The sequence below is a fragment of the Pristis pectinata genome, chromosome 37 (assembly GCF_009764475.1).
Source record: "Pristis pectinata isolate sPriPec2 chromosome 37, sPriPec2.1.pri, whole genome shotgun sequence".
NCBI lineage: Eukaryota > Metazoa > Chordata > Chondrichthyes > Rhinopristiformes > Pristidae > Pristis > Pristis pectinata.
Window position 1 is genome coordinate 11759509 of NC_067440.1, and position 27364 is coordinate 11786872.

A 27364-nucleotide genomic window follows, 5' to 3' on the forward strand; every position below is an offset into this window, starting at 1 on the left:
GGCAGAGATTCACATACACCTTATCTTTTGCATTCGGTGCTCCCGAGGTGGCCTTCTCTACATCGATGAGATCCAAGCACAGACTGCTGAGCATCTGCACTCCATCCTCCTTGGCTCCCAGTTACAAGCCATTTTAATTCCTTTTCCCATACCCACACTGATCTGTTGGTCTTCGCCCTCCTCCACTGCCATGATGAGGCCAAACACAATTACAGGTAACCTGCTCCTCCTCCGTCCCTTTCTCTCTCCTCCTGGTCTACCCAATTCCTCCTACACACACCATCACCCCAGCCCCCATCACCCAGTTTCTTTCCCCTCCTCCACTACTCCATCTGCCCATCACCCCCACCCTCCTCCCACTGGGTCCTCTTTTCCCCCCAGTGTTCCCATCTGCCCTCCCCACCTCCCTTGTTTGGTTCCATGCTCCACCTTACTTTTCTATAGCCCTTTGACTCCACCTATCACCATTCTTCCCTCCATCTGCCTATCACCCCATCTCACCTGGATCCACATCACTTGCCAGCTCTGGCCCCACCCTTTCTTTTAACCTCTTTATACCGGCTATCTCCCCTCAAGTCCAGATGAAGGGTCTTGACCTGAAATATTGACTGTCCATTTCCTTCACGGGTGCTGCCTGACCTGCTGTGTCCCTCCAGCAGTTTGTTGTTGCACACAAACCACCCCACCGCCCACCTCCCCTCACCACCTGAAATATCAGTAGTCCTGCACAATGTGCCATTCTTTACCTTCGTCCTTTGTCAGTGAGACTCGGTGGGCTGCTCTTTAATGTCAGATCCCTCCTGATGCCCAGGCTCGGTACTAAATCAGATTGAACCTGGGCTCTTGGCAGGAAAAAAGAACCAAAGGCAGATACCTGTGTTTCTCTAGTGCCTTTCGTGTCTCCTTAAGGATGTCCCAAGCATTTCAAAGCCAATGAAGTTTTATTTTTGAAGTTTCATTGCTATTGGCATTTAGGAAGCGGGCAACACAATAGCAGTGTTAAAAGAGCAGTTTTTTTTAAAATGTTGATTGAGCAACAAATGTAACGAGAGAACTTGCCAACTCTTCAAAATAATGACTGCAGGGCTCTTACAGCCATCTAAGAGAGCAGACTGGACCTCGGTTTAATGTATGATCTGAAAGATGATACCTCTGACGTTTGGCTTACTATGTTGCTATCATCTGAAATTTTAAGAGCCATGAGGCAGTGTTTAAAGTTGAATGTGTGGGTGGATGGCTGAGGTGATGTTGTACTTGAGTCTGATCCTTCCTCAGCTGTGCCTCCTGGCGGAGGAGTATCTCTTCAGATTTTCCACCTGGACCAGATCCAAACCAGTGCCTGCCTATCAGTTATGGCTCTTCTGCTCCCACGCTCCAGTACTTAAAAGGCAACTTCCATTCCAGCAAATGTATAGTCCTTCTGTTAACTTGGAATTGGAGGGGTTCCAGATGATAGATACAATGTGAGAAAAGCCAAGATTGTGGGAGAGCTGCTGTTTAAATATCACAGCAATGAGTGAAACTGAGCAACATAGTGATATGCCAATTAAAGTGGGAGATGATTGGGAGGAAACTATTCTTCTGGATGTGATTTCTGCATTTTTTGATTAGTTTTAGTCAGCGAAAGTGAAAGCTGTGTCTGTTGACATTGTGTATCTACTTTGTATGGGCATGTATTTGAAAAATAATTGCACCCTTACTAAATCTCACTGTGTGTGTTTTCTTTCCATTCAACCCCAGTTGGAAAGTAATTGAAAAGCAGATGGTGGAAATAAAAACAGAAAATGCTGGAAGTACTCAGCAGGTCAGGCAGCATCTGTGAAAAAGAGAGTTAACGTTGCAGCTCACTTAATTGTCATCAGAACGAGAAAAATTTAGAAAACAGGCATTTTATAAGATGGGGGGGAGAGTATGTTCCACCCTCCACTTTTCCGCTTCCCTGCTTTCTATACATTCCCAGTTATGATGCAGAGTCATCAACCTGAAACATTGTTTCTCCCTCCATAGATGCTGCCTGACCACCTGATTATTTTCTGTTTCTATTCCATTTGGAAAGTAGCTGTGAACACAGTCAGTCCAGTGTCAGTGTTCCACACGACTCTTCTCCCACCCAATGTCCCCTTCATCATCTGCAGGTTCTTCCATATCCTACTCATCATTCTGCTTCCAAAAGATCACCACTGCCACAGGAAGCATTTTTAACAGAGCCCAAAACCACATTGTAGGGCATCACTGAGGAAGTTCTGAACCGCAGTGGAATCCTCCTCGTGTTGATGTGCTGCTGCATTAAACCTGTTGGCAAAATGTAAAAAATGATCAGGGATTTCCTACACCCACATTACTCTGGCTGAAATGAACCCTGTGTTTGTTACGGTATTCGGGTGAGGAGGGGGAAATCCCTTGTAGGCTGAAGGGGAGACGGAATGCATTGTTCTGATGACTAATCTGTATTCTTTATTTTTTCCTTTATGAAGAGGGATACATGCAGCCATGCAGATGAGTTGCTCGTGGGAGGATGGCTTTACACTGGTGAGTACTTAACTGGACTGAATAATCTTCCAACCACAAACTGGTAGAAAGGGTGTGCAAGCTTTTGAAGTCATTTTGTGACTTTCGATACTTGATGCATAAACGTTGGGTGAAAACTGAGAAAGTCGACCTTGTCTTTAATTTTGGACACTTTCATTTTAGTAGCAAGATCCTAAAGGCCGAGCGCTGTGCAATGGGGAGAGCACTTGGATAGCCTAATACCGTGTGCTTGGCTCAGGAGTGACACGGAGGATAATGCTGGGATTTTGTGAATTAGCAGATATTCATGAGCTGGAGTGAATAAAACTGTAAAGTTGGCAAATATTTTGCAGGAGATATGGACTGATATTTTTAAAAGGTTTTTTTCCTCTTCTATTGCTTAATTTTATGGGATATAGGAATTTGCTGCCCTTCACTATTTGCGCTTGAGAAGATAAGATGACAAGATATCTTTATTAGTCATGTACATTGAAACACAGTGAAATGTGTCTTTTGCATAGTGTTCTGGGGGCAGCCTGCAAGTGTTGCCATGCTTCCAGCGCCAACATAGCATGACCACAACTTCCTAACCTGGTTGCAGTCCTTCTAGTGAAGGTGATTCCACACTGCAGAATTTAGATGGGGGGGGGGGGGGGGGCTTTATTTTTCAGTTGTCCAAGACATTAGTGAGGCTGCACTTGGAGTATTGTGTTCAGTTTGGTCACCCTTTTATAGGAAAGATGGCATTAAGCTGGAAAAAATGCAGAAAAGATTTATGAGGGTGTTGCCAGGACTCGAGGGACTGGATTATAGGGGGAGCTTGGCAGGTTAGGACTTTGTTCCTTGGAGCGTAGGAGCCTGAGGGGTGACCTTATAGAGGTGTATAAAATCATGAGGGGCATAGATAAAGTGAATGCATACAGTCTTTTTGCTAGGGTTGGGGAATCGAGAACTAGAGGGCATAGGTTTAAGATGAGAGGGGTAAGATTTACTAAGAACTTGAGGGGTAACCTTTTCGCACAGAGTGGTGGGTATATGGAATGAGGTGCCAGAGGAAGTGGTTGAGGCAGGTACACTAACAATTAAAAGACATTTAGATAGGTACATGGATAGGAAAGGTTTAGAGGGATGTGGGCCAAACACGGGCGAATGGGCAGCTTGGTTGACATGGAGGAGTTGGGCCGAAGGGCCTGTTTCTGTGCTGTATGACCCTGACTCTCAGGATGATGAAGGAACTACAGTATCTCTTTGAGTCCGGTTACTGTGTGACTTGGACGGGAACCTATAGGAAGTAGAGTTTCCATGCCCCTGATCCAGGTGGAGGTCCACAGAATTGTGGTTAAAGTAGTCTTGGTGAGCAAGTTTAGTTCATTATGTGGCTGGTGTACACTGCAGCCATGGTGCATCAGTCAGGTATGGAAGGAGTAAATGTTTAGAGTGGAGGATGGGGTCCAGTCAGGCAGAAATACTTTTTGCAGGTTGGTGCCAAAGTTCCTGAGTATTGCTGGAATTGCAATCATCCAGGATACTCCCAACTTGTGCAGAGCTTCCTGTTGGATTCATGTGCCCTTGCATGCCTAGCCTCCCTCCCAAACTCACAGCGTGGCTACTGGAGCTGAAGAGAGGCTATTCCACTTCTTGAGCCTTTCTTGCTATTCAGTGAATTTGTGTCTTAATTCCATTCATCTCCTTTGGCTCCTTCGCTCTTCCCACCACCCCTCCACCCCACCCGATAAAATTTTGGGTCTCAGTTTGGGAACTGTCAGTTGACTTCCCCCAAATGCCAAAACTGCTTTTCCAGCAGGTGGGTTTCCGGTTTCCACTTCCTGGCGTTCCCCTTATTTTGTCATCAACTCCACCTCAGCTCCAGCTCCCATGTTTATAAGAACATGGGAGCTGGAGTAGGCTGTGTGGCCCTCTTAGACCGCTCCACCATTAACATCGCGGCTGATTTTCAACCTCAGTGCCATCACCATATCCCTTGATTCCCTTAATGCCCAGATATCTTTTGATCTCTGTTTTGAATGAACATAATAACTGAGCTTCATCACCTATCTAGGGTAGGGCATTTCAAAGTTTACCATCCAGTTAGTAAAGAATCTCAGTCCCGAATGACCTAATCCTTACAGTGACGTGTCCTGTGGTCCAAGACTCCTCAGCCAGTGGAAACTTTTCCCCACATCCAGCTTTACAAGTCCCTTAAGAATTTCGTCTCTTTTGTACATTTTGATGAGAGCTAGATGTAATCGTTCTAGACGTCAGAGCTTGAAGGTTGTAAAAGCTGACACTATGCAATGTTGTCTCCATATTTTGTTAGCCCAATAGGGTTTGTAATGCATTGGGTGCCTTGAAGCTCACTGGGAAACAGCCTTGCTTAGCTGGCCATTAGCATCCTGAGCTGAGTTGGACATTTCTTGGGTCTTCCTGACTGTCCTGAATTCTCATTGTCTCTGGCTCAATCTCCTACACACAGTTATTGGAGGTAGTGTTGGGAACTATTGCAGAATCAGACTGATTATTTTTTTGTTAGTGTGTCAGGTGGATGTGTGTGAATGGATGTTCATACTGCTTACCTGGGACTAATCTTTGTTTATGTAGTGTGACCAGATGGTGACCACTGAGCAAGAAGACAGGGTCTTCACCTTGCAGAGGGATGATATTTCCCCCCTCGCCCCTTCTCCGACACGGATCGGCAAGGTATGGAAATATGGCTTTGTAAAGTTGCTACAAGTGCTGGAATCTGATAATGTAAGGAAGGTGATAATGGGAACAATTTAAGGGAGAGATGGAACCAGATGAGGGAGGGGAATCGGTGGGTAGCAGGTGGATGGAACCAGGAGAAGGATGAAAGTAGTGTCATAGAGTTAAACAGCAAGGAAAGCAGGCACTCGGCCCAACTTGTCCATGTCAAATAAGTTGCCTAACTGAGCTAACCCCATTTGCCTGGTCCATATCCCTCCAAACCTTTCCTATCCATGTACCTGTCCAAATGCCTTTTAAATGTAATTGTTCCCCACTTGCTCTGGCAGCTTGTTCCATATACGCGGGAAAAAGCTGCCCCTTGGGTTCCTTTTAAATCTTCTCCTCTCACTTTAAACCTACGCCCTCTAGTTTTGGACTCCCCTACCTTTGCCCCTCATGATTTTGTAAACCTCTACAAAATCACTCCTCAGTCTCCTACACTCTGGGGAGGGGGGGAAGGTCCTAGCCTAACCAGCCTCTCCTTACAACTCAAACGCTCGGTAACATCCTTGTAAATCTTGTTTGCACCCTTTCCAGTCTAATGACGTTATTCCTATAGCAGAGCGACCAGAACTGTATGCAGTACTCCAAATGTGGCCTTACCAACATCCCGTACAGCTGTAACATGACATCCAACCTCCTGTACTCAATATCCTGACCGATGAAGGCAACGTGCTAAATGCCTCCTTCACTACCTGTCTATCTGTGGGTGATTGGGGGCGGGAGGGGAGGGGGTATGGGAAAGAGAAAGAGGTGGATCAGAAGGAGAACAGAGGAGGTAAGGGTGACCTGAAATTGGCAAATTCAGTGTTCATACCTTTGTGTTGTAGACTGCCCAGGTGGAATATTAGGTGCTGTTGTTCTAGTTTGTGTTGGGCCTCACCTTGGAAGTGGAGTGGAGGTGTGGGAATGGGGAAGGGAGTTGAAATGGCTCGCAGCCGGGATCTTGGGGTAGCCATTGCAGATGGAGCACATGTGCTCTGCAAACTGCCCGCCTAGTCTGCATTTGGTCTCACTGATATAGAGGACGCCACATCGGGAGCACCGAATGCAGTAGGTGAAGTTGGAGGAGGTGCACATGAATCTTTCCCTCACCTAGAGGTAGTAGCATCTTGCATTCTCCTGTGTCATCAGAGAAACTGTCTGTCTTCACATGTACATTGAAACACACAGTGAAATGCGTCTTTTTGTGTTACTGAGAATGTGCTGGGAGGGGGTGGGGGGGGAGAGCGCTAACATAGCATGCCCACAACTCCTAACCTGTATGTCTTTTGGAATGTGGGAGGAAACCGGAGCACCCGGAGGAAACCCACGCAGACATGGGAGAACGTACAACTTCCTTACAGACAGTGGCCTGAGTTGAACCCCGGTCACTGGCGCTGTAATAGCGTTGCGCTAGCCTTTGTAGAGTGTAGGAAAACATTGTTGGAAACAACTTAATGTTTCATTTAAAAGACAGCCTCTCTGATTGTACGACGTACCTCAATGCTGACACTAGGATTATGTGGTCTGGTACTTGCCTGGAAATACTCAGAAACTGGAAGTAGTGCTGCTCTGTTAGCCTCTGCTGATACGCAATTATTGCTGCTTCAGATGCAGTCACTTCTTCCCTAGTGTGCATTGTGCATCTTAGTTTATGTACCTATCACACCATAGATTTGGGATTGAATGATCTTTCATCTGAGTGTGCACTAGAATCGTAGTAGCCTTATTTTAAATTCTCTACCTTCGGATGTTATAATTCTCTGGTTGATGTGTGTATATAGTTTATTATTTTACACTCTCAGGAGCAGTTGAGTGGAAAAGTGCACTGTGTTCAGCATGGCACAGTTTCTCAGAGCGTCCTCCTGAAATCTCATGTGCCATCTGGTGGCCAGAGATGGCTTTTCACCTGCTATTTCAAATCCTTTCCCCAATTCCTGACTGCCTCGTAAATCAGGAAAAGTTCTTGCAGCCCACCATTGACAGAAAGTTAGTTACAAAGGCCTGGATCAACAGTGCTAACCACCCAATTGTTTTGACTGTTCAGACAGCCATCTCTTCATGATTACCCCTCTTTGAGTCTGACCCACTCCGCTCCCCCTACACTCCGCCAGTCTTGCAAAGTTGGGCACTCTCTGGCTTCATTTTAAGAAAGAACATTAACAGTCTGTATATTCGACAGAATCAGGTGACTAATCTTCAGCACAGCTTCCCTTGTGTTGGAGATTTAACTTGCTGGTCGTGCAGTGGTGGAGGTCACAAGGAGGAGGGGTTGGTGCCATACTTCAGGTGTGCTAATAAATCATCCCTCCCCCTCACTCTTTTTGTATTTTTGCAGCAGTACTTCTCATCATCCCAGCCAATCCTGATACCCAAGGGTGGTGTCACGCCAAATTCCTCTCCAAGTCCCACTCGACGTTTTGGAAGGTGAGAGAAACTTAACGCTTGAAACTTAAGCCTGACCACTGCTGGTTCTGTGTGTGTGTAGATAGTTCCCTTAATCTGTTTAACCCTGATGGTGTGCTATGGATTTTGCTATTAATTTCCCTCCCCAGTGTAATCAACTAAATGGCAAAAAGACATTTTGGACCCACTTTCCTCATGAAAGTTCCCTGCTTATTTTTAGCTGCTGTTTCTCTCCTGAGGCTGGGGTGCCAGCTCATGATATTTTAGCATCTTACTGAGTGACCCAGTGACCTTATTTGTCTGGGTGGTAAAGAAGCATCTTTCATCCTGGTTGACAATGGCAGCTTTTAACGCTGCTGCATGCAGTGCATAGCTTTAACTTTAGGTAATACTGTCATACTTTTAATTCTGTCCAGCTGTGAAAATATCCCAATACATGGTGTGCCAGAGAACAGTGGGAAATTTTGAAATGTTCTTTGCAAAAAAAAAAGCCTCATTAAATATTTTCTTTTGTCAAAGCAGTTCTGTAGGACCTTATATTACCTAAGATGGGTGCATTCTATAACGGGTCCTATGAATGTGAATCTAACAGCTTCAACATTAGGACAGTGGATGCCAGTAACTGATTCCCATTATCTTGCAGATGCATGCAAGGTTAGTGACAAGATTAGGTTGTGATGGATCAGTATCCCAATTAGTGGTTTTAAATGAGAGTGGTCGTGACCTAATTCACAGAATCCCTTTTGTTTTTTGCTGAATCCTACTTTATAGATGGTGCAGTGTAATGTGATAAGAGAGATGGGATAAGAGTGAGTGAGTAGATTGGTCCTTACTTAAAACACAAGAAACAGCAGCCACTTGGTCCCTTGAGCCCTCTCCGCCATTCATTAATATCATGGATGATGGCACCTTGGCCTCTGTATCACTTTCCTGCTCATTCTTCATACCCCTTGACTATGTATAGTTTAAATGTCTGTCAGTCGTTCCCTTGTATATATTCAGTGTCTCAAACCTCCTCAGCTCTCTAGGACAGAGAACTCCAAAGAGTCAAGACTCTGAGAGAAGGAATTCCTTCTCAACGCCATTGTAAATGGGCGCCCCTTATTCTGAAATTATACCTGGTTGTCCTAGACTTTCCCACTAGGTGAAACATCTCAGCATCCACCCTGTCTCTCCTAATAATTATTATGTTTCAATAAGATGATCTTTCTTACTTCTAAACTTTAATAAGTGTAGGTTCAACTTCTCTTCCTACGTTAACTTCTTCACCCCAGGAATCAACCAGTGAACCTTCTCTGCACTGCCTCCAATGCAGACACAAACTTTCATAAATACGGAAACACAAACTGTGTGCAGAACTGCAGCTGTGCTCTCACCAGCATCCCCTGGAAGTCCAAACATCCTTGAAGGTGCCAACGCAGGAGGTAATGTGGTTGAGAATAAGCCATGATCGAGTAGCAGAGCAGACTCGATGGGCCAAATGGTCTAATTCTGCTCCTATTGTCTTATGGTCTTAAGAAGGCATATGGGATGCTGGCCTTCGTGAGTCATGGCATTGAATACAAGAGCAGGAAGATTATGCTCCAACTTTATGAAACCTCAGATGTCAGCTGGAGTACCACGTGCAGTTCTGGTGACCACACTATAGGAAGGATATAACGTTGGAGAGGGTGCAGAAGAGATTCACCAGGATGTTTCCTGGGACGGAGTGTTTTAGTTATGAGGAGAGGTTGCTTGTGTTTTCCCTGGAGTGGAGGAGATTAAAATGGGACATGATAGAGGTAGGGTAGACTACAGAGCTAGATAAGACTAGAGAACATAGATTGAAGGTAAGGGGCAAGAGATTTAGAGAGGATCTGAGGGAGTGGTGTGTACCTGGAACACACTGCCGGAGAGAGTGGTGGAAGTCGAGTCACTGACAGCATTTAAGAAGTGTTTAGATGACCATTTGAATCGCACAGGCAGAGAAGGCTAGGGGCCAAGTGCTGGGCGATGGGATTAATATGGATGGATGTCCACTGGTCGGTGTGGATGTGCCTGTTTCCATGCTGTTTGTGACTCTCAAGTTGCATCAAAACCTTCCAGCTTTTAAAGTTGCAATAAGAGCAAACGTTAGCGTCTGAGGTTACCTGCTGTACCGGTACGTCAGCCCCATGTGTTTCATGCACTTGGCTCCTCAAATCCCTTTCTCCTTCAATGTTTTGTTGTCCCATGACATGTAAATAACTTGCTTTTCCAGTCTTCCTTCCAATGTAACCTCACATTTTCCCACATTATACCCCATCTGCCAACTTGCCCACTCACTCAACCTATCGATATCCTCCTCACAACTGTTAACCCATCTAGTATTCTTGGCTGCAGCATTCTTGGTTCCTTCATCTGTCATCAGAATAGATTATAAATAACAATTTTAGTTATTTAAAAGCTATCACCGCACTGATCCTGTGGCACTCCTCTAGTTACTGAAAATAACCTCTTTATTCCACTTTTTTTTTACTATTTGAGTTTAGAACAATGAGAAATGATTTAATTGAAGCAGAAGAATCCCGAGAGAATAGATCTGTGAGGGTTTTTCTCCTGGTGTGGGTATTTTAGAGCTAATGGACATGATCTCAGGTTCGGTGAATCACCACTCAAGGTTAAGGTGAGGAAGAGGTTCTGACTTTTGCAGTCCTCTACCCTAAAGAGCTGTGGAGCTGCATTCAAGGTCCAGATGGATAGATTTTTGAACGTCAGGGAAGTCGGGGATAATGAGGAACAGACAGCAAAATAGAGACTGAGATTAGATCAGTATCTGTATGGTTCTATGGTTCACAACGTTATTGTGTGATGGAACAGATTTGGGGGGGGGGGGGGGGTGGGGGGCCAAATCACAACTCCTATTTCTTTTGCTCCACATCCCTACCCCCACGCTACCATTCTCCACTCTAATTGTAAACATTGAGTAAATATAATTTGTTTCTCTTTTAAGACAATTGACAGCCCCCAACTACAGGGGTCTGCCCTCTATTTTGGGAAAAGCTAGGATCAACAAAATGCCAAAACAGACCTGAAAGTTGGAAGGCCTTCTCCTGTCCCTGTGAGTGCCTTGTGTGTTATAACAGGCACTGCTTCTATGCAGAATTCAGGCCTTTGGTGTTTATGTAGGGAGCTTTTGTGTTAAATGTGGAAGTAAAATTATGAACAAATATTGTGACAACAAAGAGTTGGATAGAAAGAACAAAGATCCATAAGGTACGGATAGCTTGCTGCACAGGAGAATTAGCAGGGGAATGGTGTTTGGAGGCAGCAGTGATTTGGATGTTGCTGCAGGCTCTTAGTCCCTTGGAGCTTTCATTCCTTTCCAAACAGCGGTGCCTGCTCATTTCAATTTCCATACACCTTTTAATGCACATTATACAAAGCAAAATCATACCATGTGTCTATAATGAAGTTGGGTTTATTGTCATGTACACAAGTACATGTATGCACAGATGCAATGAAAAACTTGCAGCAGCATCACAGGCATTACCCTCTTCCACTGTTCAGTCTCTCATGGATCTCGGGCTATCTTTCTCGCTTCTGCTTTCCTTCCCACTCGATTTCACTCAGTTTCTCTGTTCCTTTCTCTTCTCCCCCTCTCCCCCACTCTATACAGAGTGGGCCATTATTGAAGCAAGGTGATTAGAGGTACATAATATAGCAGGACCATTGGTAGTACAATCTATAATCCTGTGGTCATTGAAGAAATGCTTCTTCAAAGTTTCAATCTGTGTTTCCCTTTGCAGCAGGAGATGTGTCAGCCCAAGTGTTGCTATACGACCCAGTGCCTTGGGACCTCTGAAGAGGAAAGGTAAGACTTAATTAACAACACCTTCTCCGTGTACCTTTAACATTAGATTTGCTTTAAATTCCAACCTTTGACTTCAGTTACTTTTTGGGCGTTAGTACGGCTTGGTTGCAGCATTCTTTGCCTTTGTGTTGAAGTTCCTCTGCTAGACGGGAAACATATTTTTGCTGGTGGTATTTGGGCAGCAAGCTCTGTCCATCCCTTGTGTTGTGGTCACATGAAATAGGAGCAGGAGTAGGTCATTCAGCCTCTCGAGACACTTCATTTCCATGACCATTAAATCTTCTAAGTCCTGATGTTATAGGCACTTTCTGCTAAATCTAGCCTTGTAGGACAGTCCCCTCCTCTCGGAGGTCAATGTTGTGAGGCTTCCTTTCAACCCCTCCAAGAGAAGAATGCCCTTTCCTGGAGACCACAACAGCATGGATTCTCTGAACATAGTCTCACCAAAGACTTCATACTGTTGTTCTTCACCTCTTGCAGGAAAGACTGGTATGTCATTTAGAAACTCTGTCAGTCAGGCAGCATCTATGGACAGTCGACAGTTCGGGTTGAGACTGTTCATTAGTCCTGATGAAGGGTCTCGACCCAAAACGTCAACGTCAACTTCCACTTCCCTCCATAGATGCTGCCTGACCCGCTGAGTTCCTCCAGCTCCTTTGTGTGTTGCTCCAGATTTCCAGCATCGGCAGTCTCCTGTGTCTCCACTCTGGTATGTCATTTGCCTGGGTGCGTGTGAATGATTTAAGGTTTGTGTACAAGAACACCCAAATCCCTCTGAGTTCCAGCAATTATGAGTCTCCCATATTCCTTTCCATTTTTAAAAAAAATAGTTTTCCCAAAGGATCAATCAGATCTCAATTTTGCTCTTTACACTGCAGCTGCCCACGAACTATGTTCTCCATCATTTGTATGCATCATCCACTTCATAATGCAGGAGATGAGCTTCACAAAAATATTGTCCTGCGCATGAAAATAAGTGCACACATAAAGTTAAATATGGCGGTAGGTGCACAAGAGGCACAGGAGAACAGATGCTGAGGGAGTTAAAACCATGGCCATACTAGCTTTTGTTGAAACTAGCATAACCTTTCTCCCTCTCATAAACAATACAAAGATGTACACTTGTTCAGCTTTGTTATAGTCATTGCTCCCTGTTTCAAGCATTTTGAATAACTCAGCAGTAATGAGTGAGAGGGGCTAAAGGTTGGGGTTGTCACTGGCCCCTGGAAGGTTAGTTGTAGCAGAGGAGGCACCAATTTTCCTAGTAATTTAGTACTAGGACCAGTGCAGGGTACTAAAGCAAAGTGCATGTGTCACCCTACTATAGATGTCATTTTAGTGTGATGATTATTTCCCCCTTCAGGAGCAGAATCCTGAGTTTTTCAGCTCTCCCGCTCTCTCGCTTTGTCCTCCCCACCACCCTCTACCCCCCTCTCTGTTCATCTCCCCCCCCCCCCCCCCCCCTCCATCTCTGATCAATGGCTATTGCTCCTCCCCACAGGTGATATGGAAGTGGATTCCCCTCCAAAGAAGTTATTTGTCAGTGGCGTCCCTGGACTTGGAAATGCTGAGGCTCCCCTGCTGAGACCATCACTCAAGCATAGGTATACAATTCATTTTCTTCATGGACTTCATGGCATTTTATTGCCCTGGAACTAGACTGTGGAGACGCCTTGGACTATTATGGCACCTATGGCGAACGTGCTTCCACAGTACTGTTGGATCGGGAGTTCCTGAACTTTGACGAAGGAACGGGATAGGATATTTCTGGTTCAGGATGGTTAGTGACTTGGGAAAGGAACCTGCAGATGGTGGCGATTCCCATGTACCCAATGTTGATATAAGTGTTGTCTCTCCCTTAAAAACATACAAACTGACCTGAAATTTCTGCACTGCTGCTCCCTGCTGACAGTAAGAGCTACTTGGTTCCTGAAGCCTATCCCGCTATTCAGTATCACCAGAGCTGATCTGCCCCAGACCTCATCTCCTCTTTGCCAGTTCCCCAGAGCCCTCAGTTCCCTGATCTACCTTACCTTTAAATCTCCACAATGATCCATCCTCCACAACCTTCCATGTCAGAGAATTCAGAAGAGGAAGAAATTCCTATCCACCTCTGGTTTTAAATGGCCCTTGATCCTGTAGCTATGTCCTCTCAATCTCACTCATGGAAACATCTCAACCTCCACCCCGTCAAGCCCCTTCAGGATCTTACATTTTTCAATCACCCCTCCTTCTAAACTTCAATGAATATTGATCTAATTTCTTTAGCTGCTAGTGATAGGACTACCCTCTCGTTCCAGGAATTAGCTTAATGAATCTCTTCTGGACTACCTCCTTTCTTAAACAAGGGACCCAAACTTTGCAGAGACTGGTGTGGCCTCGCTGGTACCCAGCACAAAGAAGCCAGCTTGAGTCTTGGTTAAGGTATGCTCCCAGGATGACCTGCTGCCTCCCAGCATTCACACACCTTTCCCCTCTCTAATCCTGTCAGCCTCTCTTCCTGGAGCATTTCTTTTAGGTTGCCCATCCTACTACCTCTTTATGCAGCTCTGTGAAGTGCCCCTGGAATATTTGCCAATCCAAGAGGCGCATTATAAACACAGGTTGTTCTTGTTGTGCCCTGGAGAGTGTCAATGACTCGGGGAGAAGGAAAACTGAGTGGAAAGTCAGCCCAAACCTTTTAAGCTTCCACTGAGTTGAACTTTGCTATTTTCCCCTCATAGACCTTGTGTTCTTCTTTCAGCCTGGAAAGTGTGAACAGCAGCCCCCCTCAGACTGTGCCTCCGTCAGGGCCCGATGTTGCCGCCTCGCCCTCCGCCCCGGAGATCGGTTTCACTTCGTCTTTCGCCTCCGTGGCTCATCCACCTGGAATGTGAACTGAGAGACAATCGCCCATATTCCAAGCGATGGGATACATGAAGCACTTTGTTAGAGGACGTTGTATAATAGCATTCCTAATCAGTATTTTATAGTCAACTGTATAGTTCATTAGTGAGAGAAAAGCCGTTAAAGATGGCCAGTGAGTGGGGAGCAGAACTTGCGCTGCTGCCTACCCACTTGGGTTGGGACACCACAGTCCATTGGTGGAGCTGCCCTGGCCATTTGGGTTCAGACCTTGTGCCTGCCCGTTGTATATACCACTGTATAGATTGCTGGTGAAGACAAATTGAGTTGTTGTGAGGTTGTGAAGCTGCACCTGCCCTCTGTATATATGTGCCAATAGGGCTGGAGACCAGGTCAATCAACATTGACCATTGACAGAATGGAACAGTGTTCTGTGTGTGCGCGTGTGCGCCCACACACACACACACACATGTCAGAAAGCTGCAGGCGTGGGGCAGTTATTACTGTGACACTGACTGAGCCTTACTGGTTGGTAGAAGGGCTCCATCCCTCAAGGACAGCCTTGTTTCTGTGGTGGTCTGAGACCTCCTGGCTGCATTGAAAGGATGTGCATAAAGTAACAAGACGCACAAGTGGTGTCCTCCACATGCTTAAAAAAAAAAGTGATGTGGCTTTTTGTTGCTCTGTTTGCTTATATTCTTTCTGTGAAGTTGATTTCCTGGATCATTTAACCAAAAATTTACATATCATTTGGGTCTTCTGCCTTGGCCTCATTTGTCCTGTTGAAATTGCCTCTGGAAAAACTACAGGCAGAATTACAAGGGTTGGACTGTTGGCTGCCATGGCAGTGACAACCATGTAATCATTGTACTGGGTACAATATGGGTCCATGCCAGTTGTTTCCTGCAATAGTTGGGTCCCCATATAGTGTTGCATTATGCTCACAGCTTACAGAGGTTTCCCTATTGGAATGCTATCTTGTTTGAAACCTTGTTCATTGCTTCCTACCTGGGAACATTTTTTCCTACAATGAGATCTCTTGGTTTAGCTTGTGAGGTTCCCCTCTTTATTACTGAAGCCATGTATCTTGGCACACCTGTTGTTACAGAACTCCCTTCTTCACAGTTTTCTCATTGTGGTTGTTGCTGTACCCAAGCTTGAGAGATGGTTCACTGTTACAGTATTATAAATTCCTACCGGTTGAGTGCTGGCAATGAAAGCAATCGAAGGAAAGTCGCATGGGAAGACCAGTGCACGGAGGTGCGCAAGCCACATCGCTTTAATGCGGTGACTGAGGACAGGAAAATTCCCTGTGCATGGATTTCCAGGAAGTGAACGGCACTGCGTAACGAAGGTGCTTGCAACTTGGCAGCTTTCAATGAATGCAGTGGATTCATTCAGTGGAATTTTAGATTGTGGAGGTTGACATCAGGAATGGCTGGAATTTCTTGACCAGTCCTGGGAAGGCTGATCTGTCTCCTCAAGAGCAGATGGGGCCAGTGCCAACTCAGTCTCATGACAATTGTTGCAACGTGTTGAACTCCAGATATCGGGGCGATCTGTGGTGTTTTCTCTTTTGCCTCTTTTGTTTTTGTGGATCACTTCAGCAGGTGGTGCAATCACTGTTGCTGAAGGACTCACTGTGTTGCTGAAGCCCTGATTTGCTGGTCAGACATCAGGATACAACTGATGAGCAGTTAAAGACTTAAACACCACAGCACCCCCCCCCCCCCCCCCCCCCCCCCACCAGCTCTGTCTGCACCATTTGCAGTTTTGCTCTGTAACTAGTCGCTTGTTTCTACTGCTGCCTAGGAGTGGATGGCACCAGTTTAAATGTTTAAAGTCTTGGGAGGTTGGTTCTCCAGCACCATTTGAGGCTGAGCAGATGATTGGCAGGTAGATCCTGTGGGATGCTAAATCTGAAGAACTGGCTTGTTGCACCTATTTTGTACCAAAGCCTCTTAAGAGAAGCATGGAGTAATTTAAAAAAAAAAGTAATCAATGTTTTTTCTGATTATCTTGATGCCTTTCTGTGCTTAGATTCCAATCACTTGCTGCTTAACATTGTACAGCACCCTGGTGTTATCAGCTAGTACTGTGTCATACCAGTTAATGTGCTGTGCCTCAAAGGGTTAAACAAGATTATTTACTACCGGTGGTCTAGAGAATCACTGAATATGGATGACACAATATATGAAGAAAATAAATTGTCATTGGTGCCAATTTTATATTTTTTATATAATATTTAATTATATATACACAATGAGAGCTGTCTGACTTCTGCCCATCCAGAGAGGTTGGACTTGTCTATTGTTGCCACTCATAATGTCATTTGAAACAATAAATTTGTTAATTGCTAGGATATGAGTGAGAATTTCAAAGGTCAAGCAAGTGTCTGTAATCCATTGGAAGAAATAAGACCCCTACTTGCAGATTGTATGAGACATTGTCGCATTATCCACATGTCTAACACCAGACTCCCAAAACAAGTCCTTTGTTCAGAAAGATGCTGTGGCAAGTAATCTCCAAGAGAACAGAGAAGATGCTTCAAATATGTCCTTGAAACCTCCATGGGAAAAGTGCAACGTGGCCCAAGGCCACGCAAACTGGAAAAGAAGCATTCGGGAAGGTGTTGGGAGCCCTAACCAAAGCAGTGGAAGAAGTGTACACCAACAACATAAATCACCCAAGCACAAACCTGCGGCAGAGTCTGTCGACCTCACCAGCCACTTTGGGGCCAGAGAAATAAAGAGGAAATGAGTCAGTCTTTCTCGAGTGACCATCGTGGAAGACAACCTCGTATCATGGGATGTGAAAGGTGGGATGGTACAATTTGTAGGGAGTTCTGAGAGAATCCACCAGGTTAAAAAAAAATGAATAATTCCCATCAATGGGATTTGAAGTCTTTGAAGAAAGTGTCTGAAGTTGTGGTCATAGTGATACAGCACTGAAGCAGGCCCTTTGACCCAGTGAAATCTCGCCAGCCATCAAGCACCCATTTATATTAGTTCAATTTTATTCTCCCCACCTTTCCATCAGTCCCTCTAGATTCTACCACTCACCTACACACTAGGTATAATTTATAGCAACCCACCAACCCGATTGCCTTGGGATATGTCCACACATACTGCACCAGAGGTCTGTGGTCCCCAACCTTAGCTGAAGTGGTTACAGATGAGTAATTTTTGTTATTTGTGTATGCTTGTTTTCTGACTTGAATCGATACCTGGGGGTGGACACACAAATCAATGAACACCAGTTCTTTGTTGCACATGTCCCTGAAGTTCTTGATGCTGTGACCGAAGGTCCTTCAAGTTGAATTGATATGAACCGATTTTCTGCAAGAGATCCAAGAGTGGTTTCAGTCAGGAAGCTGAGATCGATCAAAGGTTTTTGAATGCATTTGAAACAATCAAGTTTATGATTACCAAAGTATTGTTCTAAAATGCAAAGCAATCATGGTAAACGTTGCTGCATTCCCTCAGTGGGAGACACTGCACATACGTTACAGGGTGATAACTGAACCAGGGTGCAAATTATTTAGTTTTGATTTTAAAGTTGTGAATTTCAGTCTCTTATTACCCACATTTATAATATCAACCTATGTAAATTTGTCAATAATTGCATCCTTCCACAGAACATCTCTTGTGCTATTTAGGAGGGTGGTGTGGGATGCGAAAGGTTTGGGTAGGGAATGGTTGAGGAGAAGCAGTTGCAGGTGTAATTAGTTTACTTGGATTCATTCCTGGGATGGAGGAAGTCTTTATTGAAGAAACGTTGAGCAGATTGGGCCTATGGTTTCTGTGGATGAGAAGGTGATCTCATTGAAACAGAATATTGTGAGAAGGTTTAACAGGGTTGGTGCTCTGAAATTGTTTCTACTTGTGCCGCAGATCTGGAACTAGTGAGTATAGTCTCATGGGGGTGAGGGGTCACTCATTTAAGATTGAGATGAGGAATTTCATGGAGCCACAAGGAATTGCAGATGCTTGAATGTGGAGCAACAAACAGTCTGCTGGAGGAACTCAGCAGGTCAGGCAGCATCTATGGGGTGGGAAGGAATTGTCGACATTCCAGGTCAAAAGCCCGACTGACTGCTCGACCCACTGAGTTCCTCCAGCAGACTGTTTGTTGCGTGAGGAATTTCTTTGTGAATTGTGAATCTTTGGCATTCTCTACCCTTTAGAGTTGTGGAGACGTTGAATGCGTTCAAGGCCAAGATGGATTTTTAGACACTGAGGAATTGGTGAAGAAAGTGGAATTGAGACCAATAATCAGATCAGCCATTTAATCTCACTGAATAGTGGAGCAGGTTTGTAGGGCTACGTGGTCTAACCCTGAGTCTTGCAGAGAGAGGTTCTGTAGTAAGTGTGGGCAAAACGTAATTGAGTGGTGATTTGCAGTAGGGTTGACAGTGCAAACTCATTTAAAACACAGATTCACAGATCTGGCATTATGTTTCAGAACTCATTTTTGCATTTCTAGGCACGAGGTTGAAGTCCAGTGCAGAGAGACTGGTCCTGATCAAAAATGAGATGGTGATGGCGTTGGGTTGATGAAGGAACCAACTCGTGGGATATTGCAAGCCAGTGTCTAGGAATTTCAGGCGCGGTGTTTGAAGTAGTTTTCTGATTTCCCTAACTTCAGCCTTCAAATCAGTGAAATGCAGGTGACCCTAGCGTTGCGGGAGCCGAGGGATTGCATTCTTAGAAAAGGGGTCATATCACAATTTTCCGTAACATGAAGCCACATCATCTGTGCATACAACAAGAAACACAATTTTGAAACAAAAAATTAATTTTGTCTTGAGTTATTTGCAAATTCTATGAGAGTGAATTTTATTCCACATCTCAAAATTTTGGGTAGTCATTTGTGATTTCTGTAAGGGTGAATTTCTCTAACCCAAACAGCTGTAATGTGGGGGTCACCTGTATGCTTTTAATTAGATTCTTCACATAGTTTCCAAAATAATATGTTCTGTGAAGGTAGGTAAGTACTCTGGAATCCTTCACTCGTACCTCATGGGTGACCAGTCTCCCAAAGTTTCCTTGGTTGTCTCAGGAATTGTGCTTTTGTAGGTCGATTTTTTTCTCTTGTGCTGTCCAGTAACTAAGCAGTGATTGGTCTGTCACAGCTTCTCGTATGTTCAATGGTGACAACTAAACCCAAACCAGAAGTGATCACCTCCCTCCATCCACCTCTCTCTCACTCACGCAGCATATCCATTGATGGGATGTGGACATCACAGGGAAGGCCAGCATTTATTGTTGGTCTGTAGATAAGAAAATGTAATCAATGGGGTTATACTACAGTCCTGCCCATTGCTAGCAGGGGATAAAGGAGAAGATACATAGATTATGGAAAGATGTAAAGGCAACAGGGTAGCTGTAGTGAGTGGCTTTAATTTCCCCAATATTGACTGGATATGTTCCAGAGGCTTAGATGGGGCAGAATTTGTTAGGTGCATCCAGGAGGGTTTCTTGATACAGTATGTACATAAATTGACCAGAGAAGGGGCCATACTAGACCTTGTATTGGGAAATGGGCCAGGCCAAGTGATTGGATTTTCAGTGGGAGGGCATTTTGGGAAAAGGGATCATAACTTTTAAGTTTCCAGCGAGTTATGGATAAGAATAAGACTGGACCTCGGGGAAGTGCTAAATTGCTAAAGGCCAATTACATTGGGCAGGAGCTGGGGAGAGTAGATTGGGAGTGGCTGTTATTGGGCAAGTCCACGTCTGAGGTGGGATCGTTTAAAGGCCGTCTGGTCAGAATTCAGGACCAACATGGTCCTGTGAGGAAGAAGGTCAATGATGACAAGGTTCAGGAACCTTGGATGACGAGATGTTGCAGATATAGTTTTTAAAAAAAGCATATTTAGGAAGCTGAAATTGGACAGGGCCTTTGAGGAATATAAAGGAAGCAGCAGAAAAGTTAAATGGAATCAGGAAGGCTAAAAGGGGCCATGAAATGTCTTTGGCAAGTAGGATTAAAGAGAATCCCAAGGCATTGTGTACTTGCATTAAAAACAAGGGTAACTAGGGAGAGGGTAGGACCACTCGAGGACAGAGATAGGAATTTATGCCTGGAGCAAGAGGAAGGGAGTGAGGTACTAACTGAGATTTTCACATTGGAATTCACCAAGGAGAAGACATAGATAGCAAGATCAAGGAGAGTATGCTGATGTTCTAGAGCGTGTTGATATCACAGAGAAGGTGGTGTTGGGTCTTGTGAAGAACATTAAGGTGGATATGTCTCTAGAGCCTGATGGGATCTATCTCAGGTTATAGAGAGGCAAGAGTGGAGATTGCTAGGGCCTTGACAGAAATTTATATATCTGGCAAGGTCCCAGAGGACCAGAGAAGGTCAGTGTTGTTCCTCTGGTTAAGAAGGGTAGTAGAAACAAGCTAGGGAATTATCTGCTAGTGGGCCTTGCATCAGAGAAGATCCTTAGGGGATAGGATCTACTCTCATCTGGAAAAGTATCAATTTATTAGGGATAGCATGGCTTTGTGCAGAGGTGGACATTTCCTACAAACCTGATTGAGTTTTTTGAGGAGGTGACAAAGATGATTGATGAGGGTAGGGTGGTGGATGTTGTGTACATTCACTTTAGTAAAGCTTTTGACAAGGTCCCTCATGGCAGCCTAATCCAGAAGTTTAAGACATAAAAGATTGGATTCAAAATTGACTCAGTCAAAGAGGGTAATGGTGGAGGGGTGCTATTTTGACTGGAGGCCTGTGGCCAGTGGTGTTCTGCAAGGATCAATGCTAAGACCTCTGTTTGTAATGTATGTAAATAATTTGAATGAAAACGTAGGTGGGCTGATCAATAAGTTTGCAGATAATGGAAAAATTGGTGTAGTGAGGAATGTCAAAGGATTCAGCAGGATATAGGCAAGCTGGAAATATGGGCAGAGAAAAGGTAGATGCAGTTTAATTTGAAGAAGTGTGAGGTGTTGCACTTTGAGAGGTCAAATGTAAGAAAAGAGTATGCAGTAAAGGGCAGGACACTTAGGAGCATTGATATACAGAGGGATCTTGGGTCCAAGTCCATAGCTCTCTCAGTGGTAACACAAGTAGATAAGGTGGTAAAGAAGGCGTACAGTATACTAGCCTTCATCAATCAGGGCCTTGAATATAAAAGTCAGGAAGTTGTGCTGCAGTTGTATAAAACTTTGGTTAGGCCACATTTGGAGCATTGTGTGCAGTCTGGTTGTTGCATTACAGGAAGGATGTGGAGGCTTTGGAAAGGGTGTAGAAGTTCACCAGGATGTTGCCTGGATTAGAGGGTATTAACTATAAGGAAAGATTGGACAAACTTGGATTGTTTTCTCTGGAGCGTTGGAAGCTGAGAGACAAACTGATAGAAGTTTATAAAATTACAAGGGGCATAGATAGGGTAGTTAGTTGTTTTCCCAAGGTAGAAATGTCAAATACTGGAGGGTGTAGCTTCGAGGTGGAGGGGGAAAGTTTAAAGGAGATTCACAGGCAAGCTTTTTTACATGGGGAGTGATAGGTGCCTGGAACGTGCTGCCAGGGGAGGTGGTGAAAGTAGATACGAGCAACATTTAAGAGGCATTTCAGATAGGCATGTGAAGAGGCAGGGAATGGAGGGATATAGATCGTGTGCAGGCAGCTGAGGTTAGTTGGCACAGATAGATACCAGAACATAGCAGGTGAAGGACAACAGATTTCCTGAAGGATGTTAGTGAATAAAATGGGCTTTCACAACAGTCCAGCAGTAGATTAGATTTTTTTGCAGGTATAATTTAGTTAAATTTCTCAGCTACTGTGGTGGGATTTGAACTTGTATCTGCATCATTTGTGCAGGCCTCTGGTTGCCATTCCAACAGTTCAAGCACTGTATTACCAAGATGTCAGTGAACACTGTACTACATAAGCTGGTATTTGTCCATGGGTTTCTCCCCTGTTATAATAATGTGACATGGAAAATTACAGCTCACGCCTCCATAAGAACCCGACTGAGGATGCGGGAGATTGGCTGCTTGATGTCAGCTTTCTATCTCTTGTTGATCTTACTGCTGAAATTTGTCCCATTTTCCTCATCAAAGCCAAATGAATCCAACAGAAAAAAACTCAGCCAACTTGTAGCAATCAGACAATGGACTGGTGAGAATGAACCTACCTGACTTTCACTTGGAAGTTTTTATAATTAACTGGGGCCTCCACATTAAGTAGCATGCACCCCTTTGTTCTAAAACATCCATAAAGCAATTCCACATGATGTGGCCTTTGTATAGGCAATTTTATTACCTTAATGGCAATCATCATACTGTGTGTACAGGAACATAAGAAGGTGAGGTTCCTGTGCTATAAACATCTGGGCTACATCCCACTCCTGTTACTTAGACAGTGGGTGCCATATTTACAGCCATCTACCCCACCTGTTATAGTTTTCCAAATCATGGACACAGAACAGGCATGATTTGGGGTGATGGAGTGTGCAGCTGCAAGTCTATCATTTGGAAAAACCATTTAGCTCACTAGGTAATGATCTAGCCAAGTGTGGTAAAGATCGTTCCAAGCTGTTTGGCTTCAGAATGAATCCCTGGTCTGTCCTGAGTTGGTGACAAATTTGGCTTCAGAACCCCTAAGCTGAAAAATGCCGGCATGTGGACATCAGATAACAGGATGTGGCCCGTGTGGGCAAAGGATCTAGCAGTGAGCACCATTTCCACATGAGGCATGGACACCCAGGGTGAGAATCTGGTACCAATGGAAAGTGTACTGCACAGAGGATTTCCTGCTCAATAAACAAGGGAAAGAAAAGGAGTGGAAGTGTTTAAGAACAGTTTTTCCAAGGTTGGAACCCCATTGAATGTCGGCAAAACTCAGTCTTGTGAGCTGAAACTTGTAATCTAAATAGTGAGGGAGCTATAAACACTTTTGTTTGGAACCACTTAATCAGTATTGACCAGGATGTATTTATTCCTGTGCTTGGGTGATTTAGTGTGAAGTCGCAGCCATCAGTTCTTTGAATGATTTTTAAGTTACACAAGTATTACTACACATCATCCAGCAAGGATCAAAATCTGCTGTGGATGATTGTACCCAGCAGGGTGGGCTCTGGTTGATGGGCTGCTTTGAACTGCCCTTCGTGTGAATGGGATTGTGCAGTTGGGTGCTACATTTTGTAAATGGGAGGGCAGCGGTTTTGCATTGTGTTTGCAGCCCATCTATATAAAAGTATGTTTGTGCATGCAGATTAAATATAACCTAGTCATCTTCATATGAAAATGTTAAGAGGCAGGATATCATTTTTGTGGGTTTCTGAACTGAAATCTTATGTAGAGGTTAATAATATGAATTTCTGAAAATACAATGTCAAAGTCAAGTTTATTGTCATCTGCACAAGTCCATGTGTGCACAGTTGCAGTGAAAAACTTACTTGCAGCAGCATCACAGGCACAGAGCATCAGATCAGCAGCATTCACAAGAAAAACAGAAACATAAATTATACACAATGATGCAAAAAAAAAACACAATTAGAACAAAAAAAGTCCATTGTAGTGCAAAGTGGCATAGTGTTGCTAAACTGTAGTGATTAGGGTTGTACCTGTTGGTTCAAGAACTGAATGATTGTAGGGAAGTAGCTGTTCTTGAACCTGATGGTGTGGGACTTCAGACTGAACACAATGTGTTGCATTGTGTGCAAGCTTGTGGAAGAGAAAAGACCCTGTATTTACCAGTACATGTTGCCTTTCATGACCTCGGTATATTCCAACTACTTTATAAACGATGAAGTATTTAAGTATTTAGTCACTGTTGTAATTTAGTAGGAAGGATTGGTCCTTTACCAGGGCTCGTGTTTTTGTTCGCTTTTCAATGTAGAATATCCCTACTTTAAATACTGAGTTTGAGCTAGAAGAACTGTCAGCCTTCAACTATCCTGAAGCTGTTTCAGCTTTGTACTTTACTACCTCATTGGCCTTTTTAAGTGTGTAGGATTTCCAGAAGACGTGACATTTCTCTGGAGTGGTGTTCTGGAACTGCATGCTTGAAGCTGTCTTCTAGTCTCCCATGCTCCAAGGTATTTTTAACATTTTGTCCTTTGTGGCTTGGTGTCAGTTTTGTTTCCTTGCCAGCGATGACCAGATTCTGAAGCATAGAAAGCAGGAGTAGGTTGTTTGGTACTTTGAACCTACTCTGACATTCAATACTGACATGGCTGATCCTTTATTATTCCTGCTGTCTCCTCATATCCCTTATGTCTTTTGCGTCTAAAATTTACCTATCTCTTTCTTAAATATATTCACCACAGTCCTCTGTGGTAGCAAATTCCACAGAGTAAACCACCACCTGAGTGAAGGAAGATCTCAGTCCTACTCTGTTGCCCTGTAACCTGAATCTATGAGCCTTGTTCTGGTATCCCAGCCAGGAGAAAAATCCAGCTTGCATTCACCCTACCCTGTTGGAATTTTGTAAGGTTCAATTAGATCCCCTGTCATTCTTCTAAACTCTAGTGAATACAAACTTAGTCAACCCAATCTCTCCTTTTATGACCGTTTCACCAGACCAAGAATCAGCCTGGAGAACCTTTGCACTCCCTCTATAGCAAGTATATTCTTTCTTAGATATTTGGACCAAGACTGCACTCAATACTCCAGGTGTGGTCTCACCAAGACCCTGTTTCATTGTAGCAAGGCATCTTTGCTCCTGTATTCAAATCCTGCTGCTCTGAAGGCCAACATCTTAACTGCTTGCTGTACCTTTATTTTCCTTCAGTGACTGGTGTACAAGGATGTGCAAGTCTAGTTGTACATCAACAGTTCCTAATGTTACACCATATAAATAATATTCTGCCTTTGGTTTTTTTTCTGCACAAGTGGATAACCTCCCATTTATCCACACTGCAGTGCATCTGCCATGCTTTTGCCCACTCCCTCAGTCTAAGTTAACTTGAAGCCTCTTTGTATCCTATTCCAGATTCACAATCCCAGCTAGTTCAGGGCCCTTGGAAAACTTCAACTTAACCCGACTTAGCTTCGGTTTAAGAACTGGGGGAGAGGGCCAAGCTGGATTGTCCTTTGAAAAAGTTGGCACAGGCTTGGTGGGCCAAGAGGCCAAAACCTGTATATATTGCTCACTGATCCTGTGATCGTGTTTCTGTATTTCCTTAGGGCATAGGAGGAGCCATTTTGGCTCATAGAGTCTATGCAGGCTCTCAGAGCAATCCCATTCCCCCACTAATTTTTGCTATAATGTTCTCCCCACACCCCAAGTTCTACCCCTTGCCTACACACTAGGGCCAATTTATAGTGGCCGGATAACTTACTGCGATTGGGTTATGGGAGGAAACTGGAGCAACTGGGGGAAAACCCAAGTGGTCACGGAGAACATGCAGACTCCACATAGACAACACCTGAGGTCAGGATTGAACCTGGGTTGTTGGAGCTGTGAGGCAGCAACACTACAAGCTGCTTCACTGTGCAACCCAGAATATCATGTTTCACACAGTAGTCTGGAGCACATCTCCTAACTGTATTGCCACCACCCCGTAATGGCACTTAAATGGACTCATTCAAGATTTAGGAGGATTTTTTTAATGGGCTGGAAAATTTTAGTTATGAGGAGAGATTGGGAGTCTGGAGTTGTTTTATTTGAAACAAAGAAGCATGAGGGAAGATTTTACGGATGTATAAAATTATGAGAAGCCTAGTCGTAGCAATAGGAGCAAAGAAGTTGATAATTAGATTACATAGTTGTGAGTTAAATTGCCAGGAAGGTTAGAAAAGAGTTGAGGGAAAGAAGTTCACACAAGCAAATGGTGGAACTCGCTGTTTGTGAAGATGGTGGAGGCAGATTTAAAATAAATCTGAACAAATGCTTGAAGAGTTGTATCCCACAGGCCTATAACAACAATAGCAGGGACGTGACAGTCTGTGATGGGGTTTATGACCAGACTTAGCTAATTGTGCCTTATCACACCTTGAGTTTCATTGGTTAATCACCCTGTCAATGAAAGTTATTGAGCCAATAGAAGTTGAGAAATGTGTTATATTCCCTTGGCACATTCTAAATAGTTATATGTAATGGTTATAGAGAAAAGATTCATGATCCTTTTTGAGTGTACATGACTATATTGGGACTGTTATTGGTGACTGTCACTAGGGACAAAGAACATACCAGTTCCCCTTTTTTTGACCCCAACTTTCCGAGCACACGCGGTTGTGCACCTGGCTTTGCTCAGTCACTAGGGTACTTGGACATTGTAATTTGTTTAAATTTAGCTAACATGAGCTTTTTTTCCTCAACAGGTGCAATTTCAGAAAGATGATTTTTAGATGACCTTCCTTGCACGAAAATCTATTATAAAAAGAATCTGATTAAGTTTCTGACAAAATTGTTGATAATAGTTGAAGGTTGTGAACGAAATAGCAAAATATTTTTTTTAAGAAATGAGGCTCATTTAAAATGATGAGGGAAGAATGTAGTAAGCTGATGTAGTAGAATATATTAGTTCACATGATTTAAAGTTATTTTAAAAAAAAAGTTTTACATTTTATTTGTGTCACTCGATAATATGCTTTCCTGAATGTGAAAGTTGTGGGCTTGAGTCCCAGTTCTGGCACCTGAACAACAATATTGAGGCTACTATTCCCAGTAAAGTTCTGAGGGAATGCTGCACTCTGAGACGTCATTACATTAAATAGGCCTCTGTGGTGATCGGTAAATTGGTTTAATATTGTCACATGTACTGTTACAGTGAAAAACTTTGTTTTGCATGCCATCCATACAGATCATTTCATCACATCAATACATTGAGGTAGTACAAGGGAAAACAATAACAGAATGCAGAATATATGAGAGGCATAGATAAGGTGGACGGTAATAGTCTTTTCCCCAGGGGTGGGGAGTCCAAAACTAGGGGGCATGCATTTGGGGTACAGGGGAAAGATTCAAAAGGGACCTGAGGGGCAACTTTTTCATGCAGAGGGTGGTGAGTACTTGGAATGAGCTGCCAGAGGAAGTGGGTGAGGCAGGTACAATGGTATCATTTAAGAAGCACTTGGATAGGTACGTGGA

General features: G+C 43.9%; 1 protein-coding gene across 2 annotated transcripts in view; it reads left to right on the top strand.

Annotated features, from left to right (window-relative positions):
* LOC127586701 (P2R1A-PPP2R2A-interacting phosphatase regulator 1-like) overlaps window positions 1–16676 on the top strand; it is a 34038-nt gene extending 17362 nt beyond the window's left edge. The window contains exons 5-10 of one of the 2 annotated variants that reach the window (XM_052044854.1): window positions 2475–2529; window positions 5107–5205; window positions 7571–7659; window positions 11406–11470; window positions 12972–13074; window positions 14214–16676. In XM_052044854.1, the coding sequence (XP_051900814.1) occupies window positions 2475–2529; window positions 5107–5205; window positions 7571–7659; window positions 11406–11470; window positions 12972–13074; window positions 14214–14346 (544 nt within the window). In that variant the 3' untranslated portion in view covers window positions 14347–16676. The remainder of the gene's footprint in view (window positions 1–2474; window positions 2530–5106; window positions 5206–7570; window positions 7660–11405; window positions 11471–12971; window positions 13075–14213) is intronic. The other variant, XM_052044855.1, reaches the window with a different exon arrangement.
* The last annotated feature ends 10688 nt before the right edge of the window (window positions 16677–27364 follow it).